Here is a 16,176-nt window from a genome sequence, read left to right on the forward strand (position 1 = left end):
ATCTCTTCTGGCAGCAGCTTCCCTTCCTGCTTTCTCTCCTTGGACTTGTGCTGGCAAACTTACCAGTGCAGGTCCTAGGAGACTCATTGTCTCCTTATGTGACAATGGTTTGTCACATTCCTTGTCATAAGGAAGGCTTATGTGGGGGTGGTGAAGCCTCTGCTGAAGACTCCCGTCCATCTTCCTCTCAGCACGAATGAAGCGTTCGCCAGTTTGGTGTCACTGCGTTGGTGGGGGAGGATCAGTAGCGTCGCTATGTAAGTGCAGGGGGTAGCAAATGCACCGGGCTACAGCTACTGAGAGGGGCAACATCAGGAGCTGGGGGGCAACATCGGAGCAACTCTGCCTGCATGCGAGTTGGGCAGGGGGGCATGCCCCACCTCCCCTCACACGTGCAGGGCTCTCCTCAATGTAGCCCATTGCCCCCTGTGGCCCAATGTGCCTGGCTGGTGGGGTGCATGCCAGTGGTGGCGGCTGCTTCTCCCCCCCCCATGAGCCCGACAGCTCATTAATGTGTAAGACCTCAGAGGGAATGGAAGTGAAGTAGGAGGGAGCTGGTGCTGGGGGAGGCAACTTGAGGGATGTGGCAGATTTTTTATTTTTCACTTTTTAAAAAAGTGGGTGTGAAATCAAAACCCAGAGTGATGTCACTTCCGAATGTGACATCACTTCTGGGGCATCATCTTGAGTTCTGCACCGGACAGCAGGATCATTAGCTACGCCACTGGGGAGGATGCATAAGATTGGGCTCTGTGTCTCATAAAGTAAGGTGGGTCCCGATAGGGTGTCATTTTAAAAAGTGAGTCACAGTGCTAAAAAGTTTGGGAACCACTGTAGTGGTCTATCATTGATATTATTATTACATTTATTTTCCATGTTTCATTATAAACAATAAAATGGCAAAGTGTCTAGTTTTTGCCATTTTAATGTTTTAATGCCACATAATGCTATGGAATCAAGCCTGTGAATACAATATACATCTTATAACTTGATCCTAACCATCTCTATTCCGCAGAAAATCCCACTGGTTCCAGTGCTATCGCCAAATAAATGCACAGCACTGTTATCATAGACCTCTGAGAGCCCAATCCTGAGCTCAGCGCTCTGGCTTTCCACCGGAGTGCACTGTTGCAAACATGCCGTAAGGCACATCAGCGAGGCTTACCACCGGGCCAGCGCTCATGCTAGCCCAGCGCAGGCTGGCGCCCGTCCACTGCTCGGCAGTCTCACGGATCGCCGAGACGCATCATGGTAAGTGGGGACAGGGAAGGGGGCGGGGAAGAGACGTTCTGGGGAGGAGGGAGGCAGGCAGAAGGCAGAGAGAGGGCTGGGAGGAGGCGTGACGGGGAGGCAGGAGGCAGAGAAAGAGTGGGCAGGAGGCGTGCTGGGGGAGGGAGGGAGGTGGGTCCCATGGAGCTCTGCTCCACCGGATTCAAGGCATTTGTGTGGGGCTCGGTGTCCTACACGAACGCCATTACCTGAGTAAAGTAAGCAGCCCCATTGCAGGGTTTCTTCCTTTACCTGGGAGAAGGGGACTTTTGTCCCGCCTGCGGCAGGCTGAGCTGCATAGGATGTGGCGGGAGCCGTTATCTGCGCCGCTGCAGCCACGCACCCCGGGCAGCTCAGGATTGGGCTGCCCATTAACACATAACACTGCAGCCCCACATGTGATTATGCTTACCAGCATTGATTTCTGGAATTCCAGGTCTAGGTTTTTCTTCGTATGTGGAGTATATTACTAAATGAATAAACACACATGTTAATATCTGTATTTGGTCCAAATCCTCACCCACTTTCCAGCACTGGCATAGCAGTGCCAAGGGGACATGTGTTGCATCCTGCAGTTGGTGGCACTCCTGGAGGCCTCCTTAAAGTAAGGGAATGTTTGTTCCCTCACCTCAGAGCTGCATTGCCCTTATGTCAGTGCTGGAAAGTGGGTTAGGATTGCGTCCTTAATTTGTTAGATAGCTTGTTTCAAAATATATACTGTACTGTCTTTCTTGCCAAAGGCAACCCAATGTGTCTAACAATTTTAAGAAGAACGAAATAAATAATAAAAACATACTAAAACAATCATATGATAAAAGCAGCAAAAATAAAACCACAGTCCACAATTACAATTCCCCTAAATTACCGCTCATCCACAAGCCATGATTTGAGCATGATTTCTTTCTAGATAACAGTTTCACCTTCCACCTCAGAAATGGATACCCAGTTTTCTCTTAGACCAAAGTTCAGAGTCTTTTCACTGGTATACCTTTATCATTGTCAGTCTTCCTGATCTGTAATGGCAATAGGATATTTTCAGAAAACCAAACAGAACATGACTTCTATTAGAAACAAATACTTGAAAGCTTACCGTAAAGGCAGATGAAAGAATGGCTAATGTTGTCAGACCCAGGAACCTCAAGGAAACCATTGCTAACACTAAAGTATGTGAAAGACTAATGGTGGACACCACTGTAAATGAACCGGTATGAGATGGTGGACTTTGCATGCAATACCAGTGGGCTATTAAGAATAATATAGACATAAGCTAATGTTTAAGCCACCTTCCATTTCTTAATTATCTCCCGAGGTTAATATAAACTAAATTTCAATAATAAAATAGTTAATATAAACTACTTCCCCGGAGTGAAAGGCAGGGCAAGTCACTGGGCTGGTTCAGAAAATATTTTTTTATCTGAGGGAAACTGGGGCATTTTATTTACTTGTGTGAGCTGCTCTCCTTGCAATAAGGAAAATACCCCAAATCCTCCTAGATACAAAGGGAAGGGTCCAGGACAGACACCATGAGCATTGCACAACCTTTATTGCAGTTTTACAAATATTGTCTGAAACTGGCCCACTACCCTTCTGCCTCAGTGTGTCCACACACACATTCAATCTTGGAACAAGAACCCACCTTAGAAGTTTGTTTATAAGTCTGAGATTATGAACATGAAGCCCTTTAAACACTCTGATTTGCTATACAAGAATTAGGGCGCAATGCTATCCTGCGCTGGAACAGGCAAGCCAGGAGGCTTGCACTGTATCTAGTGCAGGATAGTGGCCATAAGCATCTCAGCCAGAGGCAAGTGGAAACATATCTCCTTACCTCCAGGCCCCTATGGGTCTCCTCAGACTTGCGCAGCCTCTTGAGGTGGCACAAGTACGAGGAGAGCGGAGCAGCTTGAAGCTGCTCCGTTCTGCCCGGGAACAGCCCTGCTTCCTGCTCCCTGCCTGCCCACCCCCAGGGCCGCCCCCCTCCCCCTGCCCAGGAATGCCTCCCTCCCGCCTCCTCCCCCACCTACCTTTGGTCCTTGCGTCAGTACATCCAAGCTGACACAAGGTGCTTGGAGGAAGGTGGCGCAGAGGCTTCTGTCAGCCTCCGCACTTCTCTGAGCGCTGACCTGGCTTGCTCCTGAGGAGGCGCCCCACATGCTGGGCAACTCATTTATCCTATCCCCCCCATTCCTCCAAAGAAATACCTGGTATATTCTAGTCAAGGTGTTGCAAGGTGTTGCAAGGTTCAAAAGCAAGACTCAGTACTCAGGGTGATCGTCTGCAAGCCTTTATTACGTTGCCAGCAACAGGCATCTCAAGGGACTCCAGTCCAAAGCATTGAGAGCATCTGTCAATCTTAGCCAGACCCTTTATAACATTTTGGGTCCTTTGTTTGAAGATTTTGAACTTCCCATTGGCTGAAGTTTGACATAGATGGGGCTAACTCTGGAAAGACTGTATATAGCCTTAGAGACATTTGATTAGTGAGCTTCAAGTTACAGGTTTCAAATAAGGCAAAACCATACATTTAAACATATAGAATACAGAGTTTTCAAAAACCAGTAGAGTGCACTGTAACCTTATTTTTATTCAGAACTGGCCTTTTGGCAAGTCTTCAGACCTTATTTCTTGGCATACTTCTCTAAGATGGCCTTGCATGTGTTGCAAGGAGCCACCTGTGTTATCTCTTCTCCCACATTCCTCCTTCTGTTCTCAGCAAAACTATGGGGTTTTCTGCCATCCTTTGTTAAACAAGGTCCTTTGAACTTGCTTTTAACAGTTCTCTCTATGCCTTAATTCTATTTGTGACCTGTTACTTTGAGTACATTTAAGGGATCTATAGTGGTGTACTTTCATATATTCTAATACAAAACAAACCAAACTTTAATTGTATAAAGGATTTCTTTTAAGAAATTCTTTTCTCATTTACTTTTAAACACATTACATGTCTCTATGTCAGTTGCAGCTCAAACAGAGGTTTTCTCATGGATATTTTGCTTATCTCCTTTCTAACTGTTTCTGTAGATGTTTTGTATCTTTGCTTAGCCAAAAAACCCTATTTCAGTCTGCCAAATACAGCTTTCCCTACTACAATGTTGCAACCATATATATTTCTCCTGCTCGTAACATCTTGGTTTGCCCACTTACTGCTGCCAAAAAGGAGTTTTATCTTTGAGATGCAACTCTTTGCCAAATTCCAAAAATGTATCAACGCAAGACTTTGAGGCCTCAAGGTTTCAGCTAGCAAAACAACTTTCTATGCTGTTTCTCTGTGACAATGATTTTTTCTAACTGGAAATGGCTTTCATTACTCTATGTGTTTCTATGCTTTAATTAAACCTTTAATGTAATCAGGTTTAAAACTTACTTATGATTGCTCCTATATGTCCATATATATCAACAGTATTTATATACCGCTTTTCAACTAAAAGTTCACAGAGTGGTTTACAGAGAAAAATCAAATAACTAAATGGCTCCCTGTCCCAAAAGGGCTCACAATCTAAAAAGATGCAAAAGAATACCAGCAGACAGCCACTAGAACAGACACTGCTGGGGTGAGGTGGGCCAGTTACTCTCCCCCTGCTAAAAAAAGAGGAGCACCCACTTGAAAAAGTGCCTCTTACCCAATTAGCAGGGGTTGATATATATATATATATATATATATATATATATATATATATACCAACATACCAAGATCCAGGTCTACAGAGCTTGCGCCCTGAGTACACTTCTGTACTGCAGCGAGTCATGGACTCTTCGCTCACAACAGGAGAGGAAACTGAACGCATTCCACATGCACTGCCTCCGACGCATCCTCGGCATCACCTGGCAGGACAAAGTTCCAAACAACACAGTCCTGGAACGTGCTGGAATCCCTAGCATGTATGCACTGCTGAAACAGAGACGCCTGCGTTGGCTTGGTCATGTTGTGAGAATGGATGATGGCCGGATCCCAAAGGATCTCCTCTATGGAGAACTCGTGCAAGGAAAGCGCCCTACAGGTAGACCACAGCTGCAATACAAGGACATCTGCAAGAGGGATCTGAAGGCCTTAGGAGTGGACCTCAACAGGTGGGAAACCCTGGCCTCTGAGCGGCCCGCTTGGAGGCAGGCTGTGCAGCATGGCCTTTTCCAGTTTGAAGAGACACTTGGCCAACAGTCTGAGGCAAAGAGGCAAAGAAGGAAGGCCCATAGCCAGGGAGACAGACCAGGGACAGACTGCACTTGCTCCCAGTGCGGAAGGGATTGTCACTCCCGAATCGGCCTTTTCAGCCACACTAGACGCTGTGCCAGAACCACCATCCAGAGCGCGATACCATAGTCTTCTGAGACTGAAGGTTGCCAACAATATATATATTGTTGGCAATATATATATATATGTAATATATATATTACACTTTAAGGACAAAAACTATTTAAAGCATTGAAGAATAATTGACAGGCAAGCAGACTTGGTGCTTTGGCACTTCTATGAGATTTTATGTAAATACCTACTAAAATAACTCTTCTAGTGTTTGTATGCATGTAGCACTATCCTTTGCTCTAAGAAGCATGAAAGAACAATGATTTTAAAACTGCAAGCTGTTTTGCTAAGATGGGCATTGCCCTCTTCATCATTATCTGTCTTTAGTTTGCCTTGCAGAGAGCCTGTTGATGGGTTTCCCTGTATTCCCCATCTACTCCCATCCTCCTACGTTCAAGAATATCTCGTGTTATGTTGTCGGATCGAATTGCGGGGCTACTCGCTTTACCCGGGGGAAGGGGATGATAGTCCCCTTCTCCCAAGGAGGGGGCAGTGGCTGCCTGGGGTGTGCTGCATGTAGCAGTAGCTATTTTTGGCGCTGCCATACCCCGAGTGCTGGGCAGCTCAGGATTAGGCTGTTAGATTTTTGCCTTTCAAAAGTTGTCAACCATGTGACTTCACCAGACCCAGCTCTTAAAGCCTAGCTATAAATTGCAGTGATAATGAAGCTTACTGATAGCTTGCTGAACCTGTTCAGACAACTCCGTTGATCTATACTAGAGAAAAATCCACACTGGATCCACCCTTCTTGATTCACACTGAGGAAAAATGGCTGTTGTCACACTCCCATACCCCGAGGAGACTTTGGCAATTGCCTTGCTACCAGGGGCGGATCCAAGAGGGATTGTGGGTGTGTGCCCCCCCAAACAGTCTGCCAGCAGGCAAGGGCTCCTGCTGGACTGAGGAGCAAAATCGGGTGCCAGAAGAATGCCCACTGGGTGGGCACTGGCAAGATTGACTGGAATTGGAACCCAGGTCTACCCAGCTGGTAGACCTGGGCTCCAAGTCCAGGCAGGACACTGAATTCACCCCTACTCGCCACCAATAGGATACATGGGTGGCCATTTTGGTGCCACTGTTCCTCTGGACGTCCAGGAGATTAGGATGGGCTGACCAAATAGGTATCAGCCTGTATCCAGCCTTAGTGCCAACTTGGGGAGGGAGGGTTGCATCAGTGAGCTTGGCCAATGCAGGGGTCTGGGGAAGGTGGGGAGGAGGCAGGAAGGAGGCGAGAGGGAGGCAGGAGGGAGGCATTCCAGGGTGGGGGGAGGGCAGGCAGAGAGTGGCCCCAGGGGTGGGTGGGGAGTGGGAGGTAGAACTGGGACCTGGCTGCTATGCCTACCCCTGTTCCCCAAGCAGTGCTGAGCGGCTTGAAGCTTCTCCTTTTTCGGACTTATGCCACCTCCTGAGATGGTGCAAGTCCGAAGAGACCCATTGGAGCCATGGTGGCTTACCCAGGGGTAAGGGGAAGAATTTCCCCTTGCCTCCAGCTGAGCCACTTCTGGCCCCAGTTTTGCATTGAATACAGAGCAGGCCTCCTGGTCTGTCTGTTCCAGTGCAAGATAGGATTGCGCTGTGAGTTTCACACAATGCCTGTAACATACTTTTTGCACTGCACACTGCCTTTCTGCCAGGGTGTTCAATATGAAAACAAAACATTTCAGAAGACAAAACAAAAAAATAAGCCAACAGTTTCTCAGAGTGCTGATGTTCTCAATCACCATGAGAGTTTAACATACAACTAACTGAAATGCCTCTAGATACAGAGGCAAAATTACTGCTTCATTACATCCTTTACAACAGTGGTTCTCACACTTTTAGCACCAGGATCCACTTTTTAGAATGAGAATCTTCAGGACCCACTGGAAGTGACATCATGACCCACTGGAAGTGACATCATCATCATCATCATCATCATCATCATCATCATCCCCACACTTACCCAGGAGTAAGTCCCAGTTACTATCATTGTTAAAAGCATATACATAATAGCCGGTTACAAGTATTTATCAGTAACATTTCCCCAAATGCAGTTACATACCATAATAGCATGAAGTCTACTATATTAAAAATAAGATATTGAAATGAATGGGGACTCAGCTGAAATTGGCTTGCAACCCACCTAGTGGGTCCCAACCCACAGTTTGAGAAACACTACTCTACAGATTCCAGTCTTGAAGATAAGGGGTGGAACTAGGTAAAGGGCAGGACAGTTGTCCTATTCCTGGGTGATGCATATAGAGATCAAAGGAGGGAAACCCCACACATTTCAAATGCCATTACAATTGTGTTGGCAGTGCACTTTTTCTCCCCCAAGAACTCCACATGATTGCAGCTCATGGGGATGAACCTAAGTATATTTATCTATTTATACAGGTATTTATATACCGCCTTTCTTTGATCATCAGATTTCTCCTCAGACTTTAATCCAAGGCGGTTTACATAGGCAGGCTGTTCTAAACCCCTGTAGGAATTTTTACAATTGCATAGTTCTAGTCTTTCATAGAACTCCTCATTCCAGCTGGATTCCTTCCCGGTCTGGCCTCTCTCTGGCCCTTCGCCTCCCACGCTCCACTTGACGGCAACTCCTCTCTGCCACCGACGGTCAGCTCATCAGTATATTAGCGTGTCGTCAGTTCTCGGGTACTTCCGGTTGTTTCAAACTGGCAGCCTCAGATCTTCAGGCGTACAAGGCGGCAGCTCTACCAACTGAGCCAGACCTCCTGCCCTCAATAGGAGCCAGATTGGCTGGAGCCAATTGGTTAAGTTGACCTCAGTAAGGAGCAACCAAGTACAACATGTCCATCAGTGAAACCAGTTTGTACTGGAGAGGACCTTTGAAAACTCAAGCTGCTGGTACCTTCATTCCACTACCCAAATGCAAATATAAATTAATGACACTGTTGACTCAGTAATAAAATACTTCCCACATTTACCTACTCAGTGCAGCTGAATGTGGGGCTAAGAAAAACAAAATCTTCGCTCTCTTGACTTTATTCAAACTGTGTTTTCCATATGCAATGTACTGAAAAGCAGCAGGTGTTAGAAGCAGCAGAAAAATAAGGTAGCTTGATAGGAATTTTGAACCCTGGGGAAAGTTTAAGTTGCATCACTACAAAGATGCTGGCTCTGATTAAGGATTTTTATCCTTTATACTGAACCTTTGCTAGAATGGGAGGAAAACACATCCCATTCATTAGAATGATCAAGTTGGACTCTGGTGTTCTACATTAGTGCTCAGATGTGACCTTCTCCCTGCAGTTACTTCAGAGGTGAGATGCACACAAGAAGCATGTTAACTCCAAAGGCCTCACATTGCTCAAATAATCATTCTCTTCCATTCAAATCAACATATTTTAAAACTTTGAAACCTCAGATTACTATCCTGCAGTGGTTCTCAAACTAGGGCATTGCAACACCCCAGCCAGAGAGCCCTGGCCCCTGCCCCCTTAAGGGGTGGGGAGGAGGCTTTGGAAGGGCATAGGGGCTTACTGAGACTTACAACAGCCCGCAGCAGCCTCCTGGGGGTGCGGGGGCCCCATGTCAGCCCCTGCAGGGATCCCCAACATGGGGAGATAGTCAAAATAATGATCATGACCCACTTCCAGTTTCACGATCGCAAACTGGAAGTGGGTTGCACATCAACCGGTGCACAGGATGCAGCAAACACTGTGTCAACTGCCCGGCATCCTGTGCGCTAATGCAGGAAAGGATTGGACTGTTAATTTACTAATTCTACTGCTACAATTTGCTTGCACGTGTAAACTTTGAATTCCATACAAGAATTCAATAGGAAACTATCAGCCCAATCCTGAGGTCCCGTGGCGCACAGCTTTGGCGGCACCGAAAATGGCTACTGCCACATCCTGCGCGCCATAGGATACCACAGGTGGCACCTTGGAAAGTAGCCCCACAAGTAGCTACTCAATTCACTGTAGATCAAAAGGTCAGTGGTGAAGTTAAGGCCTTCATGTAGGACACTTAGCCCCACACAAACGGACAGGATCCAGTGGAGCAGAGCTCCATCAGACCCACCTTCCTCCCTCCCCACTCCCTCTCCCTGGCACGCCTCCTGCCCACCCTCTCCCCGCCTCCTACCTCCCCATCACTCCTCCTCCATACCCTCTCCCCGCCCTCTGCCTGCCTCCCCGGAACGCCTCCTCCTGGCCTCCTCCCACGCTCCTGCTTTCCGTACCTTGGCTTGGTGGTCTGTGCGATCGCCAAGCAGCAGAGGCCGTGCACCCACCTGGCGCTAGCGCAGGCCTAGCATTAGGCCTCGCAAACGTGCCCTAATGTGGTAAGCCGGCACATCAAGCTCAGGATTGGGCTCTATATTAGTTACAATGTTCATTGGCACTAATGGCTTGACATCTCCAGAAACACTTAACAGTTGCAAAGAACAAAAATGTCATCATTTTTAAGACCTTCAAGAATGTGTCCTTCTCTCAACTCGACATTCAAAATCTAAAATCCCAATATTTGGTTTTGGTGATTTGCGAATTGTGATGAAAATCCCATGTCAACTGCTGTTTTGTTCTACCAGAAGCTCTTGGCAAAATTGTCATCTGCTTCATAAACACTCTTGGGCAAGAACGCAAATCAAGGTAATAGATACTCTGTAACAGCATCACTTCCTACTTTCATAGCCAATAAAGCATGTGCTGTCCCAGAACAAGATGCCACTACCTTTCAGGCTGTTCATCTGAAAGAATGAATAGCAAAGGGTGCGACATTCCAAGAGACAACCTTTCACAGCAAGATATATGCTACCTATTTTTCACAGCTCTTGAGAATGTTGTCGGTGTATCATTGAATGCATTTATTGTAGTCATGAATTGCATTAAAGGAATTAGAGAGAGACGTCTGAAATCCGTTGATAAAATAATGACTGCTTTGGGCATCTCCAAGATTTGCTACCTGTGCATACTAGAGGTAAAGATTATCTGGACAGAAGTTTATCTTTGGGCATTTGAGGCGACACACCTGTACCAAGGGTTCAAAGCTACCATCTGGTTTCTAACTTGTACCAACCTCTGGTTCTCTGCCTGCCTGTGTGCATTTTACTGTGCAAAGATTTCTAACTTCCAGAACCACATTTTCATCTGTCTGAAGGCAAGGATCTCCAGAATGGTTCCCTGGTTGCTCCTGGTTTCTGTGCTTGTATCACTGACTAATACAACGCCTTTTTATTCTAGCATTTACAACATAAACTGCAAAAACAATTACAGTTCTGATGATTTGGGAAACCACACTTCAGAAAGTATGACCTTGGAAACAAATTTGTTTAATTTATTTCTCTATTGTGGCACAGGGTTTTCATTGGCTTTCTTCATACTGACCATGTCAACCTTTCTTTTGCTCTTCTCTTTGTGGAGACACACCGACCGGATGCAGAACAGCTCAGCCAATTTCAGCAACCCAAGCATGGATGCCCATTTTAAGGCAGTGAAAACTATCTTCTCTCTTTTGATCATTGATAGCATTAATTTTACAGCTTTGATGCTCCTGCTGTCAAATGTATTTCCAGAGTCAAGTTCTGAAAGTCAGCTCTGCACATTAATTGTAAATTTGTGTCCTTCAGTACAATCTAACATCTTGATCTGGAGCAATCCCAGACTTAAAAGGGCATTTATTGGAGTCCTACATTATATCAGGCAGCCCTTCATGTTTTGAAAAGATGTAATAAGATTTATGCTCTCTTTCATTGAAATGACTGGTTTGTAAATCCTCAATTTTTGAAGAGTCAGCTTCATTCCAAAATGAATACATGTACATAATGGTACATGTATTCTGGTACAACCCAGAATTCTGACAACTGAAATCAGAGACCTGGCATCAGATTCAACCCTGACTTAACAATTTTGAGAATAAACCTGAAAATGTTATCTTGAAATTATCTTGAAGATTTAGCAAGAATTCTATTGAAAAACATTTAGCTGGCAAGCTGTGTTTGAAGAATCAGATTGCCAATTCCATATATATTTTCTATTCATAGCCTTTACTATGTGGAATTAGTGGAAATATATATCATTTTAACCAACCAACTAGGCCATCAAAATGCCAATCACTGTGATGGACAGGGTTAGTCTGTAAAAGGACAGGTTACTGAATGAAAATGTCTCTCTCTCTCTCTCTCTCTCTGTGTGTGTGTGTGTGTGTGTGTGTGTGCATGTGTGCCCATGAAGTTTGCACACACTGAAATGGAACTGGATCCTCACTGGTAGAGTTAGGCAGCCAAATCCTACCTAAACTTTCCCGCGTTGATGCAGTGGCGCTGGCATGGCCTATCCTACATCCTGCAGGATAGTTTAGAAGGCAGAAAGTCTCATAGGGTTAAGGGACATTTGTCCCCTTACTCTAGGGGATGTCCCAGTTACCACTATGGTGCTATCACTCGTGCAAATCTGTGTTGAACCATGTTGCCAGATCTGGCCCAGGAAGGGGAATAGGGTAAGGCATGTGCTGGCTCAGCCAATCCTACCCTTTACCTGGGCCCCATCCACTCACCCCACATCATATCACCCTCCTCCACTGCATTGCATCACTTCGCTTGCCAGAGCGCCAAACTGCTTTGCCTTTCCAAAGTGCTTTATAGTCCAATCCTAACCAATGTTTTAGCACTGTTGCAGCCACAAAACAACCCCAAGGGAACAAACATTCCCTTACCTTGCAGAGGCCTTTGTGATTCTCCCCCCTTCACAGGACGCAGCACACACCCTGTTGGCACAGCTGCGCAGACACTGGAGTTAGCTAGGATTGGGCTGTGACTTTGATAAGATTGGGACTGGGGAATAGGGCTGGGTATCATCATGAGAGGTAATGTTTCCTGCCCAAAGGAGCACTTTACTATGCCACATAGGAGTAAATGATATTCATTTATTGGAAAGAGGTGCACAAATATGGTAGTGGTGCAGTGGTTTAACTTCTGTATGATTGAATCGAAATGAAAAAAGAGAAGATGGAGTCTGTGGTGTCTTTTTTCCACCATCAAAAGCTTAGTCATAAAGTTAACCGAAAGGTGTTGTGAATGAATACTAAAGTCCACAACAGTGGAACAGAATTATGGAAGAGACCTACAAGAACATCTATTCCCCTGCCTGTAGCAGGAAATCCTCCTAGAGCATCTCCAGCATGTGCTTGTTGAGCCTCTGCTTGAAGGTCTCCAGTGAGGAAGAACCCACCACTTTCCTTGTCAATCTGTTCCACTGCCAAACTGCCCTTACCTTCAGGAATTTTGTCCTGATTTCCAATTGGAATCTCTTCTCTTGCAGTTTGTCCCCGTTGGATCGAGTTCTACACTTGGAGGTATAGTTGTGAACAAATTTGTTCCTTCTTCCATATGACAGCTCTTCTGGTATTTGTCGTACACTTGGGTCTCACTCCCAGGATTTTGGGTGCTCAGAGTTGTTGGTTCTGAACCCTAGAGCCCTCAAAGATCCCTGTTCGGTAGTACTGCCACCACCCTGTAAGAGCCAGTGCCTCAGTCCAGGGAAACCAAGACCCTTTAGGCTTAACTGTATCCCTTGTAGGCACTGAGCACTTTCTTTACTTAAAGTCTCAGTCCTCAAGTTACTAGTCCACAATGAGGATTTTTGGTAGCTTGCTGAACGGCTAGGCAGGATTCTGAACCTTTTTCCCCAACAGACAATGAACCAACATGGTAAAAAGATTTTCTACTTTATTAAATACATAGGGTTACAAAAAGGTTACAAAAGGCAGCAATTGCTAGAGGCATAAAACTTCTAGGAAACATAACAGCATAAAACAACAAAGCTATCTGGCTAACTCTATTATTTCCTAACCCTCACCTGGGTCAGCTTCTTTTTGTAGATCCTCAGGCCAGTTACCTATGGCCACATGGTCCTGGTGGGGCAGGATGTGCACCCACTACCTCTCTCACCAAGAGACAAGGAACAAAGACCCTGTCCTCTGGAAGTGGGGCTGGAAGCTCCCCTCTCAGCTCTTCCCTCCCCCCTGGAGATCTACCTGCATTCCATCCTTGATGGGCGTCTTTCTGGCTGCCTAGGTGCTTCACAATCACCTTCCATTGAATTGTAAATTCTTAGCAGCTAGGACCGAAAGCCCCTTGCAAGCCCTCCGTGTTACTGGGTTACTTGGTTCAGGCCTTGCAATGCTACTAGGCCTGAACTGTACATATTCATGACAGTATTTAAGGAGAGCTATCCTATCCCCTCAGTCTTCTCTTCTCCAGGCCGAACGTGCCACGTTCCCTCAACCTTTCTTCGTAGGGCTTGTCTCCAGGTCCTGATCATCTTCGTCACTCTCCTCTGTCCCTGCTCCAGTTTGGCTGCATCTTTCTTAAAGTGGGATGCCCAGAATTGGACACAGTACTCCAGGTGAGGTATAACCAATGCAGAGTAAAGCAGAACCACAACCTCTCACAACTTGGAAGCTATGGTTCTACTAATTCAGGCTAAAATTGCATTTGCTTTCTTTGCAACTGCATCGTACGGTAGTAGTAGTTGGCAACCTTCAGTCTCGAAAGACTATGGTATCGCGCTCTGAAAGGTGGTTCTGGAACAGCGTCTAGTGTGGCTGAAAAGGCCGATTCGGGAGTGACAATCCCTTCCACACTGGGAGCAAGTGCAGCATCGTACTGTTAATTCATGTTTATCTGGTGATCCAAATATTATTTTATAGGCATGTTGATTGTTGTTTAGAGTGTAATATAAATTTGGTATTTTGCTGATTCAGAGAAAAGGGGTTTACTCCTTTGTCCCCTGCCAATTTCCCAACTTAAATCATTCCTCTTAAAGCTGCAATTAGCTAGTGGGTGAGTGGGGATCTATAGGCACACTTTTGTTGCCTGAAAAGTTTCCCCCACCATAACTAACAACAAATTTGGAGAGACAATTTGGACTCGGCTGTAGGACTAGGAGAAAGGGTTAGGACCTTTCCCTAACAGTGCAGCCCCTAGACAAACTGACCTCTCACAATAGTTTTTAGAAAATGAAAGAGACATCAGGACATAATGGCACTGCCACATGATGTCTAGTTGGTCCTGGTTTTTCAATTTAGTATTTCAATAAAGAGAGTTGCAAACCCTCATGTCATTCCATCATGGTGGGTAAGGAACCTTTCCCATGTAAAGACTTAGGGCTCAATCCTAAAGAGTGCATGCCGGCTTACTGATGGCACACACTGTTGCAAATGTGCCATAAGGCACATTTGCGGGCCTAGCACAAGTAGAGCACAAGAGGTAGGTGGGGGTGTGGGGGGAGGTGGGAAGGAGGTGTTCCAGGGCAGGGGGGCAGAGGGAGGACAGGAAGAGGGCAGGGAGGAGGTGTGTCAGGGAGGGGGCAGGGCGGGAGACTGGACCAGTGGAACTTTGCTCCACTGAATCCTGAGCCTCCATGTCAGTCATCCACCAGACACAGAGGCTCTAAATTCTACGCTGACCCTTGGGTTGTCGTAGAATCAAGTAGTCCCATTGTGGGGAAGTCCACCCCAGAGGTGGTGGCGGCTGGCTGGGGAGTGTTGGATGTAGCAGCAGCCATTTTTGGCATCACTTGGGCCCCCGCGCACTGGGCAGCTCAGGATTGGGCTGTTACTCATCTCTTTCAAAGATTACGTCTGGTATATCTTTCAAATGAAGTTCATGTAAATATAAACATGTTTTAACAGGCAATCTATGCAGGAAATGCATATTTCATAAGATGGGCATATGTTAGATCAGGGGTGTCAAACATACGGCCCAGGGGCCAGACGCAGCCTGCAGAAGCTTTTGCATGGCCCTCAGGCTCTCATCTGCTGAGCAGTACTTGTGGTGTTACTGCTGAAAGGGCTGTTACGTGAAAATTGGGCTGTCCCATATCTTGAAATATGATCATGATTTGCATATTTTCTTTTCTGTTATTTGCAGCTAATGAGTACCTAAGTGAGAAAAAGTGTTTATTTTTGGTTATGACCTGTTTAATGACATCAATTCCTGCCTAATTACATCACTTCTGGCCCTCAGTAGGTATCATGAATTTGGCCCTTGGTATGAAACAAGTTTGACACCCCTGTGTTAGATGCTAAATACTGAGCAACGAATGCTGCTAAACATGAAAGCTTTTAAAATCAATTGCTGTATACAATGGTGCCTTCTTTACAAGAACCTATACTATGGGTGCAATCCAAAGGCACCCATGGGCTGACACAAGTCCCTTGCACTGGCCCAGGAGGGTTGCAAATGTGCCATAAGGCAAGTTTGTGCCTCCTCAAGAGGAAGCCAAGTCAGCACACGGAGCTGCTCCGACACATGGAGGCTGAATCCAGCCTCCGTGGCAGCTTCCTCCGAGTGCCTTGTGTCAGCTTGGATGTGCCAATGCAAGGCTGTGAAGTAGGTGGGGGTAAGCAGGGAGGAGGCGTTCCTGGGTGGGGGGAGCACAGGCAGTGGGCAGACCAGGAGGGGCAGGCAGGGCTGGGATCCAACAGTTATGCCAGATCCAACCCCCGTTCCCAGGGAGAACTGAGCAGCTTCACATCGCTCCACTCTCCTCAGACCTGTGCCACCTCAAGAGGTGGGGCAAATCTGAGGAGACCCATGGGGCAGGCAGCTCTTACCCAGAGGTAAGGGGAATTGTTTCCCATTGCCTCTGGCT

General features: G+C 46.3%; 1 protein-coding gene across 1 annotated transcript; it reads left to right on the top strand.

Moving 5' to 3' along the window:
* Positions 1 to 10,279: 10,279 nt before the first annotated feature.
* On the top strand, positions 10,280 to 11,242 carry LOC136645823 (taste receptor type 2 member 40-like). Its single transcript, XM_066622240.1, has one exon. The coding sequence runs from the start codon at positions 10,280 to 10,282 to the stop codon at positions 11,240 to 11,242; it is 963 nt and encodes a 320-aa protein (XP_066478337.1).
* The last annotated feature ends 4,934 nt before the right edge of the window (positions 11,243 to 16,176 follow it).

This window comes from Tiliqua scincoides, chromosome 1 (genome assembly GCF_035046505.1).
Source record: "Tiliqua scincoides isolate rTilSci1 chromosome 1, rTilSci1.hap2, whole genome shotgun sequence".
Lineage (NCBI taxonomy): Eukaryota > Metazoa > Chordata > Lepidosauria > Squamata > Scincidae > Tiliqua > Tiliqua scincoides.

Excerpts from the sequence above, each read along its gene's own strand:
- LOC136645823 (XM_066622240.1), top strand. The coding sequence starts at position 10,280 with ATGAATAGCAAAGGGTGCGACATTCCAAGAGACAACCTTTCACAGCAA.